The sequence below is a fragment of the Sturnira hondurensis genome, unplaced genomic scaffold, assembly GCF_014824575.4.
Source record: "Sturnira hondurensis isolate 20B ecotype Veracruz unplaced genomic scaffold, ASM1482457v3 Scaffold0007406, whole genome shotgun sequence".
Classification (NCBI taxonomy): domain Eukaryota; kingdom Metazoa; phylum Chordata; class Mammalia; order Chiroptera; family Phyllostomidae; genus Sturnira; species Sturnira hondurensis.
The window spans coordinates 13328393-13347583 of record NW_028080037.1 but is presented as its reverse complement, the minus strand read 5'-3'; the positions used below and the strand labels follow the sequence as shown (position 1 = coordinate 13347583).

The 19191-nt window shown below is 50.0% G+C and overlaps 1 protein-coding gene across 2 annotated transcripts in view; it reads right to left on the bottom strand.

The window, feature by feature from the left end:
- Nucleotides 1–19191, bottom strand: part of MYO18B (myosin XVIIIB) — a 230171-nt gene that overhangs the window by 78543 nt on the left and 132437 nt on the right. For both annotated transcript variants that reach the window (XM_037052378.1, XM_037052379.1), the window contains exon 34: nt 12135–12287. In XM_037052378.1, the coding sequence (XP_036908273.1) occupies nt 12135–12287 (153 nt within the window). The remainder of the gene's footprint in view (nt 1–12134; nt 12288–19191) is intronic.

Here is a 19191-nt window from a genome sequence, read left to right as displayed (position 1 = left end):
GTAGTAAGCAGCAAGCTGGTGTACAAACGCAGGCAGTCCAGCCACCAAGTTCCCCTCTGGGCTCTCACACCACACTGCTTCTGTAACGGACGTGCCTACATAGGCTCTGTGGGAGGGGGCAACTGGTGATGTGACTACACGGCATCTATTCGTCCTTCTTTTGACAGCAGCATCCATCCTGTCTTCCCTGCAAGAAGTGCCCAGCCGCCATGTGGTTCTGATGGGGCTGACCCTCCCCACTCAAGCCCTGAGAAGATGTATTTGACTCAGCCTTAGCCAATCAGAGCACCCACCTCTTGCTGGCAGTACTGGTTGGTTATAGGATAAAAGTATGGCTGATGTCAGCTTGGAGTGCCCGGGGGCCCCCTTCCCATCAAGAAGGATGAGACTGCCTAAGACTACAAGGGGGACATCGAGGTTGCTAAAGTAGAAGACACATTCTTAATGACATCACTGGAACGCCTAGATCCAGCCAAGCCTGAAGGCAGTATAAGCCTCAGAATTTTGAAAATATTTTGGCCAGTAACTTCCCTTCTTCTGCTTGAACCAATGTGAGCTGGGTTGCTGTTACCTGGAACCTCCATACGGGATGACCCAGCAAGTCAGAGTGTGCACACATGGTGTTGGCCATGGAGCAAACACTCAAAACCGCTGCTGACAGTGTTTGCTGATGCGACTCTGCCAAAAGGTGGGCGAAAATGGCTGTACCCAAGACCCTGGGCTAAAACAACAATCCTCTATTGTTTACCACGCCTGTGTCTGGACCCCGCCCCCAATGGGTAAATATTCCCCCGCCACGTGTCCAAGGGGACCAGATTTCTTCAGCACCAACCCTGTGGGCTGCTGGATACTCATCCTCACTGTCACCCTCAACAGCCCTGGAAGGGCAGAGTCAGCCCTCGTCCTGTTACAAAGGAGGAGACTGCAGCCTGGGCAGGGGAAGTGACTTGCTCAAGGTCAGATTCACATCAATGAGACTCCAGATGATTTCTGGGCCACCCCACAGCCCCCTCCGCACACAAGTCTTTCTCTATCGCTGAGTTCATCTCTGGCTTTCTCTCCCCAACACCCACGTCCTTCCATTCAGTGCGAGGGCAATTGAGATTCCTATCACATATACATCAACTACAAGCCGATGAATAGCATTACTTTCCTGTGTGAAGCCATCTGCCGGCTTTAAATACCTGGGTACAATGTTTGCTTTGAACTTCTTATTAAGCTATAGATGAGTTGGCTTGACATATGGAATGAAACGGGGAGAGGAAAAACTGGTATTTCGGCAGAGTGGTTAGAACATGGATTTCCGGGGCTGGTCGAACAACTTGGAGGGTTTAAAAACACTCCGGTTTAAATGCCCAGGGCGGGGGTGTTCTGAGAGACAGGGTGTTCGGTGGCCAATCTCAACACATCCCTGGCCCTGACATCCTATCAGGACAAAATCAACCTCCAGCAGGAAGACTTTCCCTGGAGGGAATCGCCAACATCTCAAACTACAGGCAGCCTGAGAGCCAACAAATTTGCTAAATGCAAACGCATTAAAAATGTCAGGCCAGGTCCACCACTGGCCGTCTGCTGGCTCAGAAGCCGGATGACAGCGACTCCAAAGGGAAATTTTCTCAGACCATATGGTGGCTCCTCCATGTGCCCTTGACCTCAAACTCTCTGTGAGTGTCCTTACACTGTGCCAGGGGGCCATCACTTATTGATGCACCTGAGTATTTATTGTTTCCATCTTCTTCAGAGTAATAACAATCCTCATTAATAGTGGGATAATCATTAACTACTCTCTGTTAATGCTTCCCGTGCATATGTTAATTTGCAATATGTTACCACTCTATGAAACACATATTGTCTCCCCTGTTGTATAGACGAGGCACTTGAAGTTCAGAGAGGTCAGTTACCTTGCCAAGGTCACACAGCTAATGAATTGGGGCCAGATCCTGGATCTAGGACGGGGTTCTCGCTTAAATCCGTGACTTTTTCTTTCAAGCCCCGAGGCATGGCCTTACCACCTTCTGAGTAAAGCAGGTCTCCTTTTGCTGGCTTTGACTCTTTCTTTCAGGGGGCCAGGGTCTTTCCTGGTTTTCGTATTATAAGCCCTAAGGACTGGCCAAGCCCTACATGATTGAACGGACTTCAAATCTTTCCTTCATGGTATCCCCTCTGGTGGCAATGGATTTGGGTGTACTGATGCTCTCCAGAGAAAGAAAAAAACCCAAACTTAGACAAGTGGGATAAGATGCTCATAAAAGGTCCTCCCCACCCCCACCCCCACCCCATTAATACTCCCCTCTTGTATTACATCACAGAACCCCTTGATGCAGTACCCACAGCTGCCCTGAACAGCACAGGATCCGTGGGCCTCCATGGCTGTTTGCCCATAAGACGCTGGGCTCCTGGAGGCCACCGGGAGCTTGCTCAGCTCTCACCCCACAAGGCAGGGGCGCCACAGGCATGCACCGGGGGCAGCCAGGCCAAAAAGTCACCTCTGAGCATCTCTAAGTGGCGCCGTCAACAGACTGAGTGCATCTGCAGCCTGAGCTGCCCTCGCCCCACGCTGCCCATTTAAACCCCGAACACCCCTAAGGAGGCCATCACTGCCCAGCTGCCCCCTGGCTTCTCCCCAGCATGGGTCTCTGACCCAGACACTGGGGGCTCCACAGGAGGGATGAGGGGCCATGTGCGCAGGACCCTCCCCTGTAGGAGGAGATGACCGGATGACCTGGACAGAGAGTGACCACAAACGTGCTCAGTATAGCCTGGGTCCCCAAGTAGATCCCTCTCTCCAGCATGGAAAGGAGCTCACTTTGGGGCAAATGAGGGAAGCCCCGTGGAGTCCTGGCCGCGTGGTGATCAAGGCAGCCGGCATTTTATGGAGATGTCCCTTTAATAACGAGGATCTTTTGCAAAAAAGAAAATACACACGCACACAGGAAAAGTACCAGGAGAGTTCATCTCTTCCTCACTTTACAAAAGAAAGCCCTGAAGCCCCCACTGGAGACTGATGGCAAGCTGGAGGGCTGGGTCGAGAGGCCCGGGCTGACCCCCGAGGAAGGCGGCCCCACCACCCTGCACCACCACGCTCACTTACCCAGAATGTTCAACTACGCACACTCACATTCAATTCTCATAGGCCACTGGCAGGAGTGTGCACATCTACAGACCCTGGGAAAACCAGCTACAGCTGAGAAACACGGGCACTACCATCCAGAGGTACCACACTTCTGGGTGTGCACCTACAGAAATGCACACACATGCCCCTGCCCCATAACAGAACATGAAAAAAATGTTCACAGGGGCTCAATGAATAATAACCAAAATCTAGAGGCTACTTGCATGTCCATCAATAGCAAAACGGATCAACCATGATAGAAGTCTCAGAAAATAGCCCGCAGGATAAGATAACTATGGCATATAACAATACCGAGTGACTGTCATAGGCATAAACGGGGAGGAAGAGCAAGACCTGGGGCCAGGTCATGCAGATGGTGACAATCCATCCAAATGCACCATGAGCAGACAGTCAAGAAAAGGCTCCTAGCCTAACATGTGGTTCATCGCCCTCTCCCCTAAACCCACCGGGCACCTTCAAGGACCAGCCTTCCTGTGGGGCCAGGGGCCTGTTTGTCGTCCCTGGATTGCTGTGTGCTGGAGACGCTGGCTCTAGGGAGACCAGTTCATCCCAGTTTGCCTGGCACTTTTCTGGTTATAAGGTCAGAACTCCTGTGTCCTGGGATCGCCCTCAGACCCACACAAATCCCAAAGGCTCTGCACTGAAATAGATGGGGGTTCCAATTCCAGTTCACTGGAACTAGAGGAACTCCAGTTTGGGGTTCACCAAATGGAGGAATACTCTTCGACGTGACTGGCCCGAGCCCCCCAAAAAGTCCGGTGTCGTAAAATACAAAGAAAGACTGAGGCTCTACGGCACCGTGAAAACGGAACTTGAGCCCTTTGGCATCCGGCTCCTGGAAAGGGAGGGAAAAATGCCGTAACTAACATAACTGGGGCAATGGGCAGAATATGAACAGTCAGCAGAAAATACCAAGAGTCGTCAAACGTTTTGTTCAAGTGCCAGAGAGCAAAAATGCGAGGCTTTGCGGACCAAGAGGGAAAATGGAAAAAATGTACGTATGTACTTATATCACCACTTCAAATGTAGCCATTTAAAAAGTGTAAAATGCAAAAAAACAAATAAATAACATGAAAAACATTCTTAGCTCACAAGCTGTGATTTTTAAAAAAGTAAACAAGAAACAGGCAGGGGGCTAGACTGGGCCCCAAGGGGCGAAATTAGCCGACCCCTGGGTTAGAAATCAGCATTTTATCACTGCTGACTATTGTGGTTTTGATTAGGGTAAAGGGCATTATTGTATCTGCAGCTTGTTCTCAAATAATTCAGAAAACGTAATTCAGAGCGAGCATAACGATGCAAATGAGGCAGAATGTTAAACATTGGTCAGTCTGGGTGAAGGACCTATAAGAATCCTTTGCCTGTTGCAACTTCTCTGTAAGTTTGAAATTCAAAATATACTATTTTTTAGACTTCCCAGGCCCCCCCACCGCCCCCATATTCTGTGACTTTCACAGTAAGGTTCCTCTATGTTGAGTTCCCTCCCACATAACGTGGACCCAATACTAGCTGCTTCCCGTGGAGAGTTGCATCCCTTCCCAGCAGACCCTGCTCACTCACTGAGCCCATGCTCTCTGCGGACACACCCCTACCCTCGGGCCCCCAAACTGCAAACGTCCCCGCTGGCTCATAGAATTCACTACACGTACATGGGTTTGGGGACAAAATTAGGTCATGACCTCTAAGCGCTCCTTCAGTGCCTAGTGCAAAGTCAGCGCGGGTGCGTCAGCATCCTTGCTGTTGAGGTGGGTGTTGTTACTCTGGGGGGCCAGGCTCTCCGAGCTCAGTGGTAGCAGGCCCTCCTGCAGGGATGCAGAGGCGGCTTCCCCTGCCCACTAATGGGACCAGCCTCTTTCCGCTTCATTCCTCACAGCACTGGGAGTGTCAATATTTGTGGGGTGAGCAAGCCCGCAATAACCACGGTTTTAACCAATTACGATTTGGGCTTTCTCTCCTCTGACAGGAGGTTATGTTAATATTGAATCAATTCACTCCACCTAATCTTTAAAAAGAAAAAAAAGGAAAAGCCTCTTCAAATACAAGGCCCGGGCTGGCCGCCCCGTGGCTCCCGGCTGGGCGCGGGCTCGCTCGCTGCCACAAAAGACTCCCACCAGGGTCATCTGTCCGGAGCTCGCTCATTAGTTTCAATGTCTCATGGAAGCGTGGGTGACACCTGGTGACAAATGTCTCCATTAAAGGCACTGGGGATGAATCAAGGGCTATCTGTCTTCCATGCAGTAATGGGGTGGGGCTGGGGGGTACACAGACTGCTGCCTAACTGCCCGGGAGTTCACTGTGTAGAAGGCACACCAGGCCTGACGGGCCCCCTAGGGTGAACCTGGAGCTGAGCCAGAACCCCCCTCAAGAGGGGCCTCCAGCTGGGAGGTGAGCCCGGAGAAGGCAGTGGGCCTGCAGGCAGTGGTTCTGGGAGGTGGTTCTTATACTCCCGGGTACTGATGTCAGACTCCGTGGGTTCAAAACACCTTTGTGATTTGGGGGCACTCATTCCAGGCTCTGCTCTTTAGGCTTTGGAAGGTAAGGAGGAGAACAGACAAGTAAAGGGGGTAATTTTGATAAAATGATAGGCACTACCCTAGAGGTCAATGCAGGAGATCAAGAGACAAGAGGTGTCCCCCTCCCCAGCCCCCAGGGGCTGGAGGTAACACTGGAGACCTTAGTCTACAAGCCCAGACCCTAGTTCAGAGGACAACTGTTCACAAGGTGAAGAGGTTTCAGAGGGGACAAGCAAGGGCCCCGCAGAGGACACAGGGTGGGCAAAGGTGGAGAGGCGAGGACGGGGTGGGGGACGCCAGACTGCTCTAAGCTGCTGGTCAGGGGTGACGGGAGGGCAGGAGCTAACTATGCGTCCTTAAGGGTTGTGTCCTTGGGGGACTGAAAGGCCACTGAAGGACCTTGAACCCGAAGAGGCCGGATTATATCTAAAGGTTAAAATTCTGTCTCTAAAGATCAGGCGGCAGAAAGATGGCCTGGACAAAACCAGAGGCCAGCAGACCTGAGAGGAGGCCAAATGTGAGACACAGGCAGCGTGTGACAAGGGTGGAGCGAGGGAGGAGGGGATGGATTCAAGAGCTATTTAGGGGGTACGGTGACTCAGACTCGGTGACAGCTTTGTTCTCAGCAGGAAGGGGTGAAGACAGCCCCCGGCCTGAATTAATTAAACAACGAAAGAGTTCAGTGCCAACTCTTCTCGATTGAACACAAATCCAATAACATATTTCCCTTGGGGAGGAGACAAAGGTCAAAGGCATAAATCAAATTAAAAAAAAAAAACCCACCACCACTGCCCTGGAGCAGACACTATCTCCCACTTTCTCCGGAGCCAGGTGCCAGCATCTGCTACTCGCAGATGTTATTTATGCGCAGCGATTATCTCAATTATATATCTTGGTTGTTGGGATTGCTTCAGTCTCCAGATTAGTTTGTTTCCAGTGGAAACATTCCATGGGAATTAATTAGTAATTGGCGCCTAAAGAACAGGTGTTATTAGATAACCCGACACATTGCTGTGTCTACCTGTTTCACCAGGTCCCGCAAAATCCTGGGCGCAGAAGCCAAAGTCTGCCGGCAGCAGACACGGGGGTGCGGGACGGGGTGCCGGGGGCGTTCTGGATCTTAACACATTGCCCCACAGTTCTGAATGCAGAGAACTGTTACACAGCCACGGTCTGGGGTCCTTTACGTGGGCCCAATAACTTAGGACTATCACCCCCTTTGCAGGTGAGAAAGGGGAGGCCCTGAGAGGTGGGGGGACTTACCCCAAACTCATACTGCTAATTAGGTAGCAGAAGCAGGATCTGAACCCGAAGAGGTGTCTTTTTTCACCTCGCCCTAGGAGTCTTCGTGTTTAGTCACCAGAGCCTCAAGCCTTAGGCAGTAACTGAGACAGAGCTGAGGCTGGCAACAGGGGGTGGGGCTGGGGAAGGGAAGTGGGCAGGAAGAGCCAAATAATTTTCTCAGGATTCTGGGGGGCGGGGCCATGGACAGTCTGGGCCACCTAGGCGGCATGCAGGGATTCTGGGAGAAGCTCTCTCCCAGGGGCCGTCCCCTGCTTCGAGCTGAGCTGGCTTGCCGCCCATCAGTGCCGCAGCTAGAGACGGAATCCTGCCAGTTTTTACAAACAGTCTGACCATGCCCTTTTCTCCAAGGTAGCTGGCTATGGCTCCCTATCTCCAAAGCCCACACTGCTTAGCCAGGCTCATGAAACACTGGCAAGCTGGCTCCAGCCTCCATTACCAACAGCGCCTTCTCTGCTCTTAACCCACGGCAACTTCGTGCAGGATGGAATATACTTCACACATGTACGTGCCCCCACCCCTTCAGGCTCTGTTGCTTCCTAGACTGGCTGTGCACATCTTACTAACCAGCAATTCATTCCCACCTTTACGGAGGCAGTAGAAGCCACCAGCTCCTCTCCCTCAGCCAAAGTAAAGGCTAAGCTCCAACATTCTACCAACAGATCGCTCATCACCCTGCCAGGCAGTAGGTCTGTCCCTCAAGGGCAGGGACCCTGCTGTCTCCTCCTTTCCCTGCAGTCTGGCCTTGAATTCATCCTGGAGCGGAGACCAAATCACCGTTTGCTGAATGCCCGTAATTATCTAATAGGTGCCTTTAAACACATCCCCTTGTCCACGCCCGGCTGGAGGAAACCCATCAAAGCCACGCTTAGCGAGATGTAAAGTGTGTGTTCAAGTTTCTGAAGCTCGCGCTAGCTTGACCCTGTCCGCCCACGCACAGGCACCTGGGACATCAAGCCATGTCACTCAGCTTTAGGAAAATGGCTTGAGGAGGTCGTGTCCCTTGTTGAAGGTCACAAAATTAGCAAGTGCTGGATCCAGTTCTCCTAATTTTTTGTTTATCGATTGATTTTAGAGAAAGAGAGGGAAAGAGAGAGAGAGAGAAACATCGATTTGTTGTTCCATTTTTGTATGCATTTGTCAGTTGCTTCTCATTTCTATGGGCCCCGACCAGGGATCAAACCCACAACTCAGATACACTGGGACGATGCTCTTACCAACAGAGCTACCTGGCCAGGGCTGGATCCAGTTCTCTTGACTCAAAATTTAATTTTAAAATCGGCTGAACACAGTCGAATATAACCCCACTGTCAGTTTTCTCATCAGCAAAACAAAGGTTTTGTCACTGAACAGAGAAAGGGTGTCTTGAGAGATAAATGAGGCCCATGAGTTCCACATGGTGTTCCTAAGACCAGCACCAGAATCCCCTGGTGTAATCGGTTTAAAATGTAAATCCTGATCCCAACCCAGACTAAAACATACAAACGAAAAACAGAACATGTGGGGGATGGGATCCAAAAACTTGTGATTTCTGTGGGTAAGTTATCTGACACGCAGTTGAGTTCGGGGAGCCCTCAGACACCTGGAAGAGCCTGGCACACAGTAGGTACTTCACAGTGTTAACAGAACCCATGTCACGCAAACCAACTTGCACAGGCCCGAACCTGCTGCATTCACAGCTCACAGACACAGCGCATCACTGTGTGCTCTTGGGTGAACCAGCCCCTCAGGGCCCATCTCCTCGTGGGCAAAACGGGTCGCAGTGGAAATCTCTCCCTCCGAGAGTTGTGGCGAGGGTGCTGCCACCCAGACCGGCTGCAAGTCCGTCCACTTCAAACCCACCCCCAGTGTGTCCCTTCTGGCCTTCTCCATCAGCACCTAATCCAGGTGACCACTGCCTCCGGCCCCACAGGGGGCTCCAGCCCCTTAGGGGGCCTCACCCATTCCCCCTCCTCACCCATTCGCCACACAGAACAGTCACTCTCTGCTCAAAATCTCCCAGCGCCTTCTCGCCGCCTTCAGAATCAAATCCAGACCTGCCAGGCCCTGTATGTGACAATCCCTGCCTGCATGTGCTTCTCCAGGGCTGGTGTAGCTGACCACCCAAGCTAAACAAGAGCCCTTGCAACCCCCTACCCCGGAACCCTGCTCACTCCCTCTCTCACCTGAATTAACGTGTGGGTATTTCTATTGATCGGTATCGCTGTTTGCTTGTCTTCTTTTCCATCGGATGTAGGTCTCATGAGGGAGTGTACTGCAACTGTCTTACCATTCTGTAAGTGCTAGATTTACCACCTCACCTGACACAGAGTAAGTAGGTGCTGTAGAATGAATGAATGAATGAGTGAATGAATGAAAGAAATTGCTCAGCACCATTCCCAGCGCTTGAGATGCAGCCAGCGGCAAACTTAGCTTCCTCTCCCTTCCCCCTCCCGTCTGCTCTCCCTGCCTCCGTCCCTGGAGCCTTCAGGTAAAGGACAAATGCCACCCACCAGGGAGAAGACGCAGCAGTGCCCAGTGTCAGCACCGCTTCTTTGGTGAGCTCCGACTCCGGCATCCGGGACACGTGTGCAGGGAGACAAAGCAACGGTACCCTGACCTCTGGTCCACGCAATCCCATCCTTATAACAATTTCCATGACAACAGCAGCCGAAAGCCAGGGCTGTGGGTTCCCTTTGATAGGAGCCGGATGCGGAGACTGGGAAGAAGGACTCTCAGAAGAATGAAGCTCTTTGACTCAGCTCAAGGCGCCTTCATTAAATACCACTATTTCCCAAAAACACACATTTTAACCCAGCAGAGGGAGATTGCTCATGAATACGAAACAAAAAAAAGGAACAAAACCACCACGGCTCCTTTTCTAGAACATTCACCTGCGGGGAGGGGGCGGCCTGGGTGGTGTGGTATAGGGAGTATTTTGGTGGGGGGCAGACAGAGTACATGGGCCCAGCTAAGGAGACTGCATGAGCCCTGGACGTCTGGCCCCACCCGAGCCTGTGGGTAACCCTGTGCACCTGCGGCAACCCGGTGGGCTCGGGGTCTGCCACCCACTTGGCCGGCCAGACAGACAGGAAGAATAGAGTGACCACTAGTCCTGGTTTGCCTGGGGCTGAGGGCTTGCCCAGGACGGGGAACTGGAACCAGGATGGTCTGGACAAGCCTGGACAGGTGGTCCCCCTAGAAGAGGGTGCCCTGATTAAGGAAACCGCTAAGAATCATAGAATCGTCGAGAGAGAAGGGCCTTGACGTGCCTGCTGGTTTAACAGAGCTGCGCATCTGGGCTGTTCTTTCCAAAACCGCACAAACCTGGTAGGATTGTGAAAGAAACAACAGACAGTGTCCCCCAGCTTGGAGGCCATTCTCCAGGATGCCTGGCCGTGGCTCCTCACAACCGTCATGATCATGAAAAACAAGGGAAGACTAAGAGACTGTTCTGGACCAGAAGCGACGAGGCAGGCATGGCCACTAAATGACATGCAGTGCCCTGGGCGGGGATCTGCAGAGGAAAAAGGCATCAGTGGACACACTGGCACAATCTGATTCAAGCCCGGGATTTAGTTTTTTATAAAGAAAAGCTTTCCTACTTTAGCTAATAATCTCTATCGGCAATCTTTCCTTTTATAGACGGGAAACTTGTCCCAGAGAAAGGAGCAGGGGAAGCTCTAGATTTTGTTTCTAGAGCCTGGAGCTAGACTCTGCTGCCTCCCGCTGCCTTTCCGGGGACCTGCTGACGGTCAGGAGCTTCTCCAGAAGGAAGAGGGAAGAGCACTGGGTTTGGTCAGAAACAGAGTTTTGAGGCCTGGCTCTACCTTTGAGTGGCTGTGGGACCTCGGGCAAATTCCTCACCCTCTCTGTTCCCTGGTTTCCTCATTTGTCAAAGGGGGTGGATGAGACCATTGAATTCAACAGGAAGGCATTTTCATTCAGTAACTGCTGTGTGCAATGCGCTGCATGGGTATCGTCAGACCTAAAAAAAAGATAGTCCTAGCCCTGGAAGAACACAGGCTTGCTCAGGAGTCAGTCCAAAAAGTACGGTTCACAGGCTGAGTTTCTGAGGACAACCTATGAAGATAAAAAAGCTGCTGGCCACGTGACAGAGAGCCGGAGGAGGAGGAGGGAAGATGGCAACGCGCTGAGGAGGTGAGGTGGTGAAGGCAGATGGAAATGCCCTCCCTCTCCCCACGCCGGGACTCAGCGATGGTCTGTCCGTGGGAGTATGTGACTTAGGGGTAACAATAACCGCAAGGGCACAGTGCCTGAGCCTCCCACACCCCGAGGCCTTGTCACACCCTTCCGCCCTGGGACCTCTCTCCCGAAGGCCCCCACCACCCTATGGGAGCTGACACCCTGACACCTCTCGACATCTGCCACCCCGGACCACACCGCCTGCACCTGGCACAGACCACACCAGCACATGTCAGACGTCCTCCACTCCCACCTGGCTTCGCCTCCATCGGCCCTCAGACCCACTGCTCCAGACCTCCTGGAAGGCAGCCAAGAATGGTGGGGCCTCAAGACCCGGGTTCGAATCCCGACTCTGCCACTTTCTGGCTGTGTGACTGTGGGAGGGTTACCACACAGCGAAAAGGAGATGATGATCCTCATCTCCCTCAGTTCTCCCGACAACTCGGTGCAGAACCCTGAATAGCGGCGGCAGCGACCAGCATCTTTCATGATGGATATCAGTGTCCTTCTAACAGGCAGTAAAATGGCTACTATTTGTTATTGTTGGTAGAAACAGGCTCTGCTTTATTAGCATTATTACCATCAGTTTTATACCCAGCCCTGGTACACACGTACATTTGTACACATACACACACCTATGAATGCACACTACCACACATGTACAAACCCACACACCTATGAATGCACGCTCCCACACACATGAAAAATGTAGGCACGCACAAAGGCACACATGCACTGCACTCAGCCATTCTGCCCGAGGGCTCTGATCAGCCCCCATCCTCGGGACGCCTCCTGTCTCAGTGCTGAAGAAGGGAGCCAGACTCCTCAGTCACGTATATGCCCCTCTTCCTCACCTCCCACCTGCACGTGACCCCCAGCCTCAGCAAGTCCCCCACCTCTGGTGAGCAGGGCGGCCACACCCACACCTGGGAGGGAGACCCACCCCCCTCCGTGGTTGCAGCGCTTCTGCAGCCCGGCTCTGGGGGGCCTGAGACACCCACCTGGCTGTGCACTTTCTCCAGCTCCTCCTTGCTAACCGACGTCTTGCCGTCTTCCATGGTCCCCAGAAGGAGCTGCACATCTGACAGGAGCGCGTGAGTCCTTCTCAGGTCCCTCCGCAGACGCTTCTCCACGTCGAAGTCCCGATGGCCAATCTGGAAGCCAAGGGAAGACACTCGTGAGCTAAGACAGCAAAGCAGTGGCCAGGGCCCAAGTTCTCTGGGTTCCAATCCTGCTAATGCTTCTTACTGCATGACCTTGAACAAGCCCCTTTTCCTCCCTGAGGCTCAGTTTCCTCACCTACAGAGGGGCCTTACGCAGAAGTGAACATATTCCTTCCTCCCAGAATCCCGAATCTACGGGTTTTGCACTGAAGGTGGATAGCTGTCGAGGGGCTCCTGAAGAAGCCATGCCCTAAACTCAGCACCAGAAGGGTGACAGCTGCCAGCACCCAACAATGCAGACAGACAAACCCAGGGAGACACGATGACACAGGGGCTCACCACGAAACCCTGACTGCAGTCACCCCTGCACACAGCGCGCTTCCTTCACACTGAGTTAGTGCCTCCGAGAGACACTAACAGCGCCCTTCTCTTCAGGGGGCCAGAGGAAAGGGCACAGCACCATCACTCAGAGGGGGGGCATGAAAGGAAGTGAGGCACAGGCGCCCCACCCCTGGGAGTCAGTCCCCACACACCTGGACGTGCGTGTCTCTAGGCCGAGCACAACCATTTCCTGTGGGGCTCAGAATACTCTGGGATATTCTAGAAAGAATGCAGTGGACGAGGCTCTAAACCCTGGCTCACCACCTGCTAGCAGTAGGCCTGCTGGCTGAGTTATGTCATCTCTCTAAACCCGAATTTCCTTGTCTGTGAAAGAAGAGGTTCAAAAACCTGTGTCCCCCAGACGTGACAATGGATGAGAAAGCACCTTGTGTGCTGCCGGGGGCTTCACAAACATAAAGGATCATGGGGATCGCCTGCTGACCTGCCTGTGCCGCTTTAGATTGTGTGTCACTCGCTCCCTGTCACCAGTTCCGAATACAGCCTCTTTGTTCTCAGATGCATTGCTTGGTTAAGTTATACATGCTGGAGATTATATACACATAACGTAGTATCATATAAAATATGTTAGACATATACATTCACATTCCCACCTGCTGAGCTGGGGACCGGGCATTGTGCCAGCCCCGTTGTCACATGCCATTATATTTAACTCCTGTGACAATCGCTTAACAATAGACATCATTATTATTATTGCCTTTATACAATGGTAATAGCTTGCACTTATGGAGGGCTAAGTGTCAGACACTGTTCTAAACCCTTTATGGATATTAGCACATTGAGTCCTCGTAATGAATAGCTGAGGTGTGCTGTACCGAGTCCCGTTTCGCCGATGAGGAGACTGAAGCTCGCGGAAGCGCAGGAGCCTGCCCGAGGACCCCCGGCTGGCAACAAGCGGCAGAGTTAGGGCAGGAACCAACTTTCCTGACTGCAAACAGTCCCTGCAGCAAAACAGGTGGTGAGAGAGGTAGGTTTTGCTCCTCACTTTGAAGAAAAGTTGGAAGCACAGAGGAGCGTGGCCCAGCTCAGGCTGCCATGGGACTTGGGAGTGCCTGAGATAAGTGCGATCTGGCGAGGTGTGGTTCAGGACGGACGCCAGGGAGCATGCGCTGTGTGCACGCAGAGGAAGTCATGTGTATTCCATCCTGGGGGATGAGCATGAGGGTGCACCGCATGCAGGTGGGACGGGGCACAGAAGGAGTGAAGCCACCTGAGGCCAGGGCACGTCTGGTGAGCTGAGGTGCATGCTGTCACGGGAAACAGAAGTAGAGCGGACAAAACCGGTATTGAAAGGGTCAGTGACGCGCCCGCGTCACGCTGGGGCTATGCAGGGATTTGAACCCAGGCAGCTCAGCATCAGGATGCAAGTCTCTCACCCTGTACTGCAGTGCCTCCTGGAACTGGGGCCCCCAGTCTACTCACTGAGCCCAGGTGCTTCACCATGGTTGCACACAAGCACTGTGCTTGGCGGCTTTCTTATTTTTGTGTCTGTTCTTGCTCTGCACACATCCTAAAGTGCCTTTAGTTCTCCCGTGCGGCAACTGGGCATCGGGTACGTTCCCTGATGTCCGCACCGCCCACCCAGCGGGGATGGCTCGGATTCTACCCTCTTCTCCGCCAGAAAGACCCTGAGAACACCCCCACCACCTCTTCTCCAGAGGAATCACTGCAAACAAAACTCAACAAAACCGGAGACTGAGCCACCCTCCCCTTCGTAAGGAGCTGCTACGGGGGAAGGGTTGGGGGTACGGCTCATTAGGTTAATGGGAAATAAATGTCACCCTGCAAGTTCACATTTGACAGCACCAAGATTCAAATTTAGATAAAACTGGTGAATAATTAGCCAATACATCTAAATAATGCTCAGTGCTGTTGTGGGAAGCTACAGTTAAACCTCCATGGCTACGCCATTCATCATAAGGTAGACAGGGGCGGCTGTCACACGTCTGCGGACAAAGATCTCTCTGAGCACTTGAGATATATGTTCTGGAAAGGCTGTGAGGGGTCATCAAGCTGCTTTACAGAGAGGGGTAAACTGAGGTTTGGAGAGAACAGCAAATGAACGGCGGAGCCGGACTGACTTAGAACATTAGGGAAAACGATGGCGCACGAAAGACGCTTCCAGTTAATCACTAGATCTTAATCACTTCCAAGCAGCATGATGTTCAATTTAAAAAGCACAGGCTTCCAAGTGATACGCCCCTCATTTCAAATCCGCCCGGGCCACTAACGAGCTGCACGATCTCGGGCAACTTGCTTGACCTTTTGAGCGTCTTTCATTTACATGGGGTTCTAATAATACCAATCCCACAGCACTGTTGTGAAAATTAAAGTGGTTTAGGGGGCAGAAATCCCAATTTAGTACTTCTCTTAAAATGTATGGTGACTGCCGAAAGAATAGAAATATGATTTGGAGCTTGAGAACCAGCAGCAGAGCCAGCGTGATCGTGGACTCCATTATCGATCCATCCAAAAGCCGGAAACGGCCAAGCAAAGGGCAAAGGAAGGGACAGTAAACAAACAGAGGCTAAACATAACAGAGAGCAGAAATAAATTCAAATGTATCAGTCATTGTACTATATGTAAATAAATTGCGCTATGAAAAGTTAGAGACTAAAATTGGATTAAAAAGTACCCAGCTGTTTAAAGGAAATACATGCACCTCACAGATGTAAAAAGGTTGAAAATGACAGAATTTAAAAATCTTGCAGGGCAAACTAAAAGAAATCGAGCAGAATAAAATGAGACAAAAATCATTTATCAAGCAAGGAGAAACAACATATAATAATCAAAGTAACCATCTGTAATCTGCCAAGGAAAGAAAACAATAACAAACTTAGATGCAGCTAAAAATACAACCTCAGAATATCTCAAAGGAAAACTAAAACAGAATTATAAGCAGAACTTGATGAGACCCCAGTCACAGTGGGACTCCAACAGGATTCTCCCTGAAACAGATTCAAATGATGCAACCAAAGTTAACAGAAGTGATTTTTAAATATCATATTTTTAAAATTTTCTATGATTTATGCTTTTATATTCGAGTATAATATTTGACTTACAAGATTATAACAAGCTCCATCTCCTTGTCATGGATAGAACCCCATGCTTCAAAAATAACTAGATTCTTTTCTTGTAAATAATTTATTAAACTTGACCATGAGCTGAGAAGCAGAGAGACCTCAACAATTTTAAAGAATAAATGTCAGGCATCCTATCAGGTCCAAAGCGACACTAAACTAAAAATCAACAGGAAAAAGTCAGTCCAGATCATCCCAAATATTAATAAACTTAAAACTCAATTTTTAAATAACTTACAGGTTAAAGGAAGAAGTCATAAAGGACATGACAAAATATTTAGCACGTAAGGATGAAATGAAAGCAGCCATTCAAGATAAACATATTATCTTAAATGTACTTTAAACAACATTTTAAGTAGAATAGAAATACTGACATTTTCAACATCCAAATTCAATAAGGAAGAGAATGCTATCTGAGTTTATGCTAATTATGATTTCAGGATAGTGTTCAAATGGCCACCCTACTTCCTGAAAGAAAGTAGACCCAAATAGGTTGCCAAGTAAGTTATATCAAACTACAAGAACTACATAATCCAAATTTTATGAAAGTCATTTCAGGCATAATTGCAAGCTCATTTTCCAAGTCTAGTACAACACTGGTCAAAGATGTTATGAGAAAATAAAATTCCAAACCAATCTTTCTTATGAGCCTCGTTTCAAAAATCCTGGAAAATGTTAGCAATTCAAAAGAACAATGAATTTTAAAGACCTAAGACTAAGAAAGGGTTATCTGGGAAATCTAACAGGGTACACTGTAGTATCCAAGGAATAACATATTACATTAATGAATAAATGAGACGAGTGATAGGATTATCAAAAATTGTAGGGAAAAAATCTGCCGCTATTCAACAATCACACATTTTTAACTATTAGAAAACCACAAGCAGAAGAAGACTGATTTAACCTGATTAGATTTACTTATCAAATACACACTGCAAATGTCAAGTAAGTGATGACACTTTAGAAGCATCTCCATACAAGATAGGAAAGGAAAGGAAGCCACTATCTTCTCTACCAGTCATTCTTATACTGGAGGCCCAAGCCAATGTAATAAGGTAAGAAAAAAAAAAGAGAAGAGGTCAAAAAACTGGAGAGGAAGAAGAAAAGCTATTCTTATTTTCAAATGGCAAGACTGTCTAGACAGAAAATCTGAAAGAATCTACAGACCAAATATGAAAAAAAATAGCTCAGCAAGATTGCTGGATACAAGGTTAACACAACAATCACAGTAGTCTCATGTCCCATAATAACTAACTGAAACCAGCCTTGGCTGGTGTGGCTCAGTGGATTGGGCACCAGCCTGTGAACCACAGGGTCGCCGGTTCAATTCCCAGTCAGGGCACATGCCTGGGTTGTGGGCCAGGTCCCCAGTAAGGGGTGCATGAGGGGCAGTGGCACACTGATTGATGTTTCTCTCCCTCTCCTTCTCCTTTCTTCCCCTTCTGTCTAAAAAGTAAAATAAATAAAATCTTTAACTGAAGCCTACAGAGGACATAAAAATATTCTATTCATAATAGCCATAGAAACTACAAGATTCCTAGAAATAAATCTAGCAAAAATGTTCAAAACATATAAAAATAAAACATATTTTAAAAATACTTTATTTATAATTATTACAAAAATACTATTTTGTAATAAAATACTATTAAGAAAGCCATGAATACATGTAGAGATATGGCGTGCACATGAATGCAATGCTTCAATATAAAAAATGTCAATTCTTCTCAACTAACTTGCAAACCAATGCTTTTGCAAATCACAACAGGCTTTATAAGGAAACTTCATAAGATTAAAGGATCAAGAAGAGATGAATAAGACAAGCACCTAATTGCCTACCAGACTCTCTGGGATGAGGGCTCAGGAAAGGAATGACGCCTCTGCCGGCACATCTGTCCGGGAGAAAACTGTCCCTCCAGTTACTGCCCTGATGCCAGACAATTCATTCCTCCCCAATGTCCTTGGTGCCCATCAAGCTGCTGCCCCAGCTGCTGCAGCTCAGAGCAAGTGAGTCCGAGAAAACTTGACTGGGCCCCCGAAACTGTTCTAGGCACTGGAGTGATGAAGATGAGGACAACGCAATCCCCACTGCCACAAGCTTCCAGCCTTATAGAATGGTCCTTTTGGAATATCTGGGCATCAACATCAAGTTTGTTACTGTCGATGTTTGTCTGAAATCCATGAAAAAGGTGACACAAAAGACTCTGGGTTTCCATAGGTGAATAAGCTCCGATTCCCTACCTGGAGAATCTCCCAACCTGGCTGTGGATTATAAAAGGCCATCCCGAAGCCGAGACTCCTAAGGAATGGGCGTTCCTCCAGGCTGCGGCACGTACACTGAATCAGGGGCAGTTAGGTGGCGCTGCGTCCAGTGGGAAGAAAACAGGTGCCAGGGAATCAAGAAGTGGAAGCAGGACCGGCTCCACTCACTGTCACCCCCGGTGACCCTCCGGAGGACTCCGTGTTTCCCATCCTCGCCACTCTGGGCTCCGCAGGGCTAGAGGGACTCCTAGGGATGCACTCCTGCCAGGGGACGCAGCAAACTACGAACTACGGCTGCTGCTCGGGCACTCTGGATCCCTGTGTCCCAGGGCCAGCAGGCAGAGGTCCCTGTCCCTGACCAATGAGTGGAGGCAGGGCCCCTGTTACACAGTGAGGCCAGGGAGGAATGTGCGTGGCACTCGGTGACTCACACAGTGCCACTGGCCCTCTGTTGTCGAGCCGTGGCCTTGAATGGAGCAGGAATCCCAAGCTCACATCCTGCTGGGAACTGCTCTGCTTGGTTTCAGGAGCTGTAAACCCCCCATAGATAAGGATGAGCGAGCGACCTCAGGAATGCGAGCAACTAAGGAGACAAAGCTTGTCTCTGGTAGTAAACGCTGCCTGGACTTACTCCCCTGTCCCGTAAGCATGGTGGATGGTCAATGACGGCTAAGACCCCTCAGAGGAGGGGCAACCTAAGCCAGACACGGTCACTTGGGAGACCATCACGGAAGGACTCGGGGGGCTGCAGCAAAAAGGGAGTGATGGACCCTGGCCCCCAGCTATTCTGACATAGCCCAGTCCCCATGTCCTCTGGGAGAAGTGCTTCCTGGCTCTAATCCACTTAAGCCTGAACACCTGTGACGGGGAAGGCGGTGCAGCCCTTTGCCAGCTACAGTGGGATGCGGGGTGATCTGGCATAAGAAAGAGTTCCTAACAATCCCGTGAAGCCTGCTTTGCTGAGAATGCTTTTAGTTACATGATAAAGGCCTGAACAGAAAAAGAGTTTATTTTCCCAAAGTTTTGCAGCCTTTTAGCTGATAGACCCTGATTTAGAAGAAGCTTTAATGGTTCTTTGTATACTATCTACTGTTTACCGCCTGACAGTGATTAATAAGTTGTACCTGAACTCCTGTGCAAAAAAAACCAATAAAAGC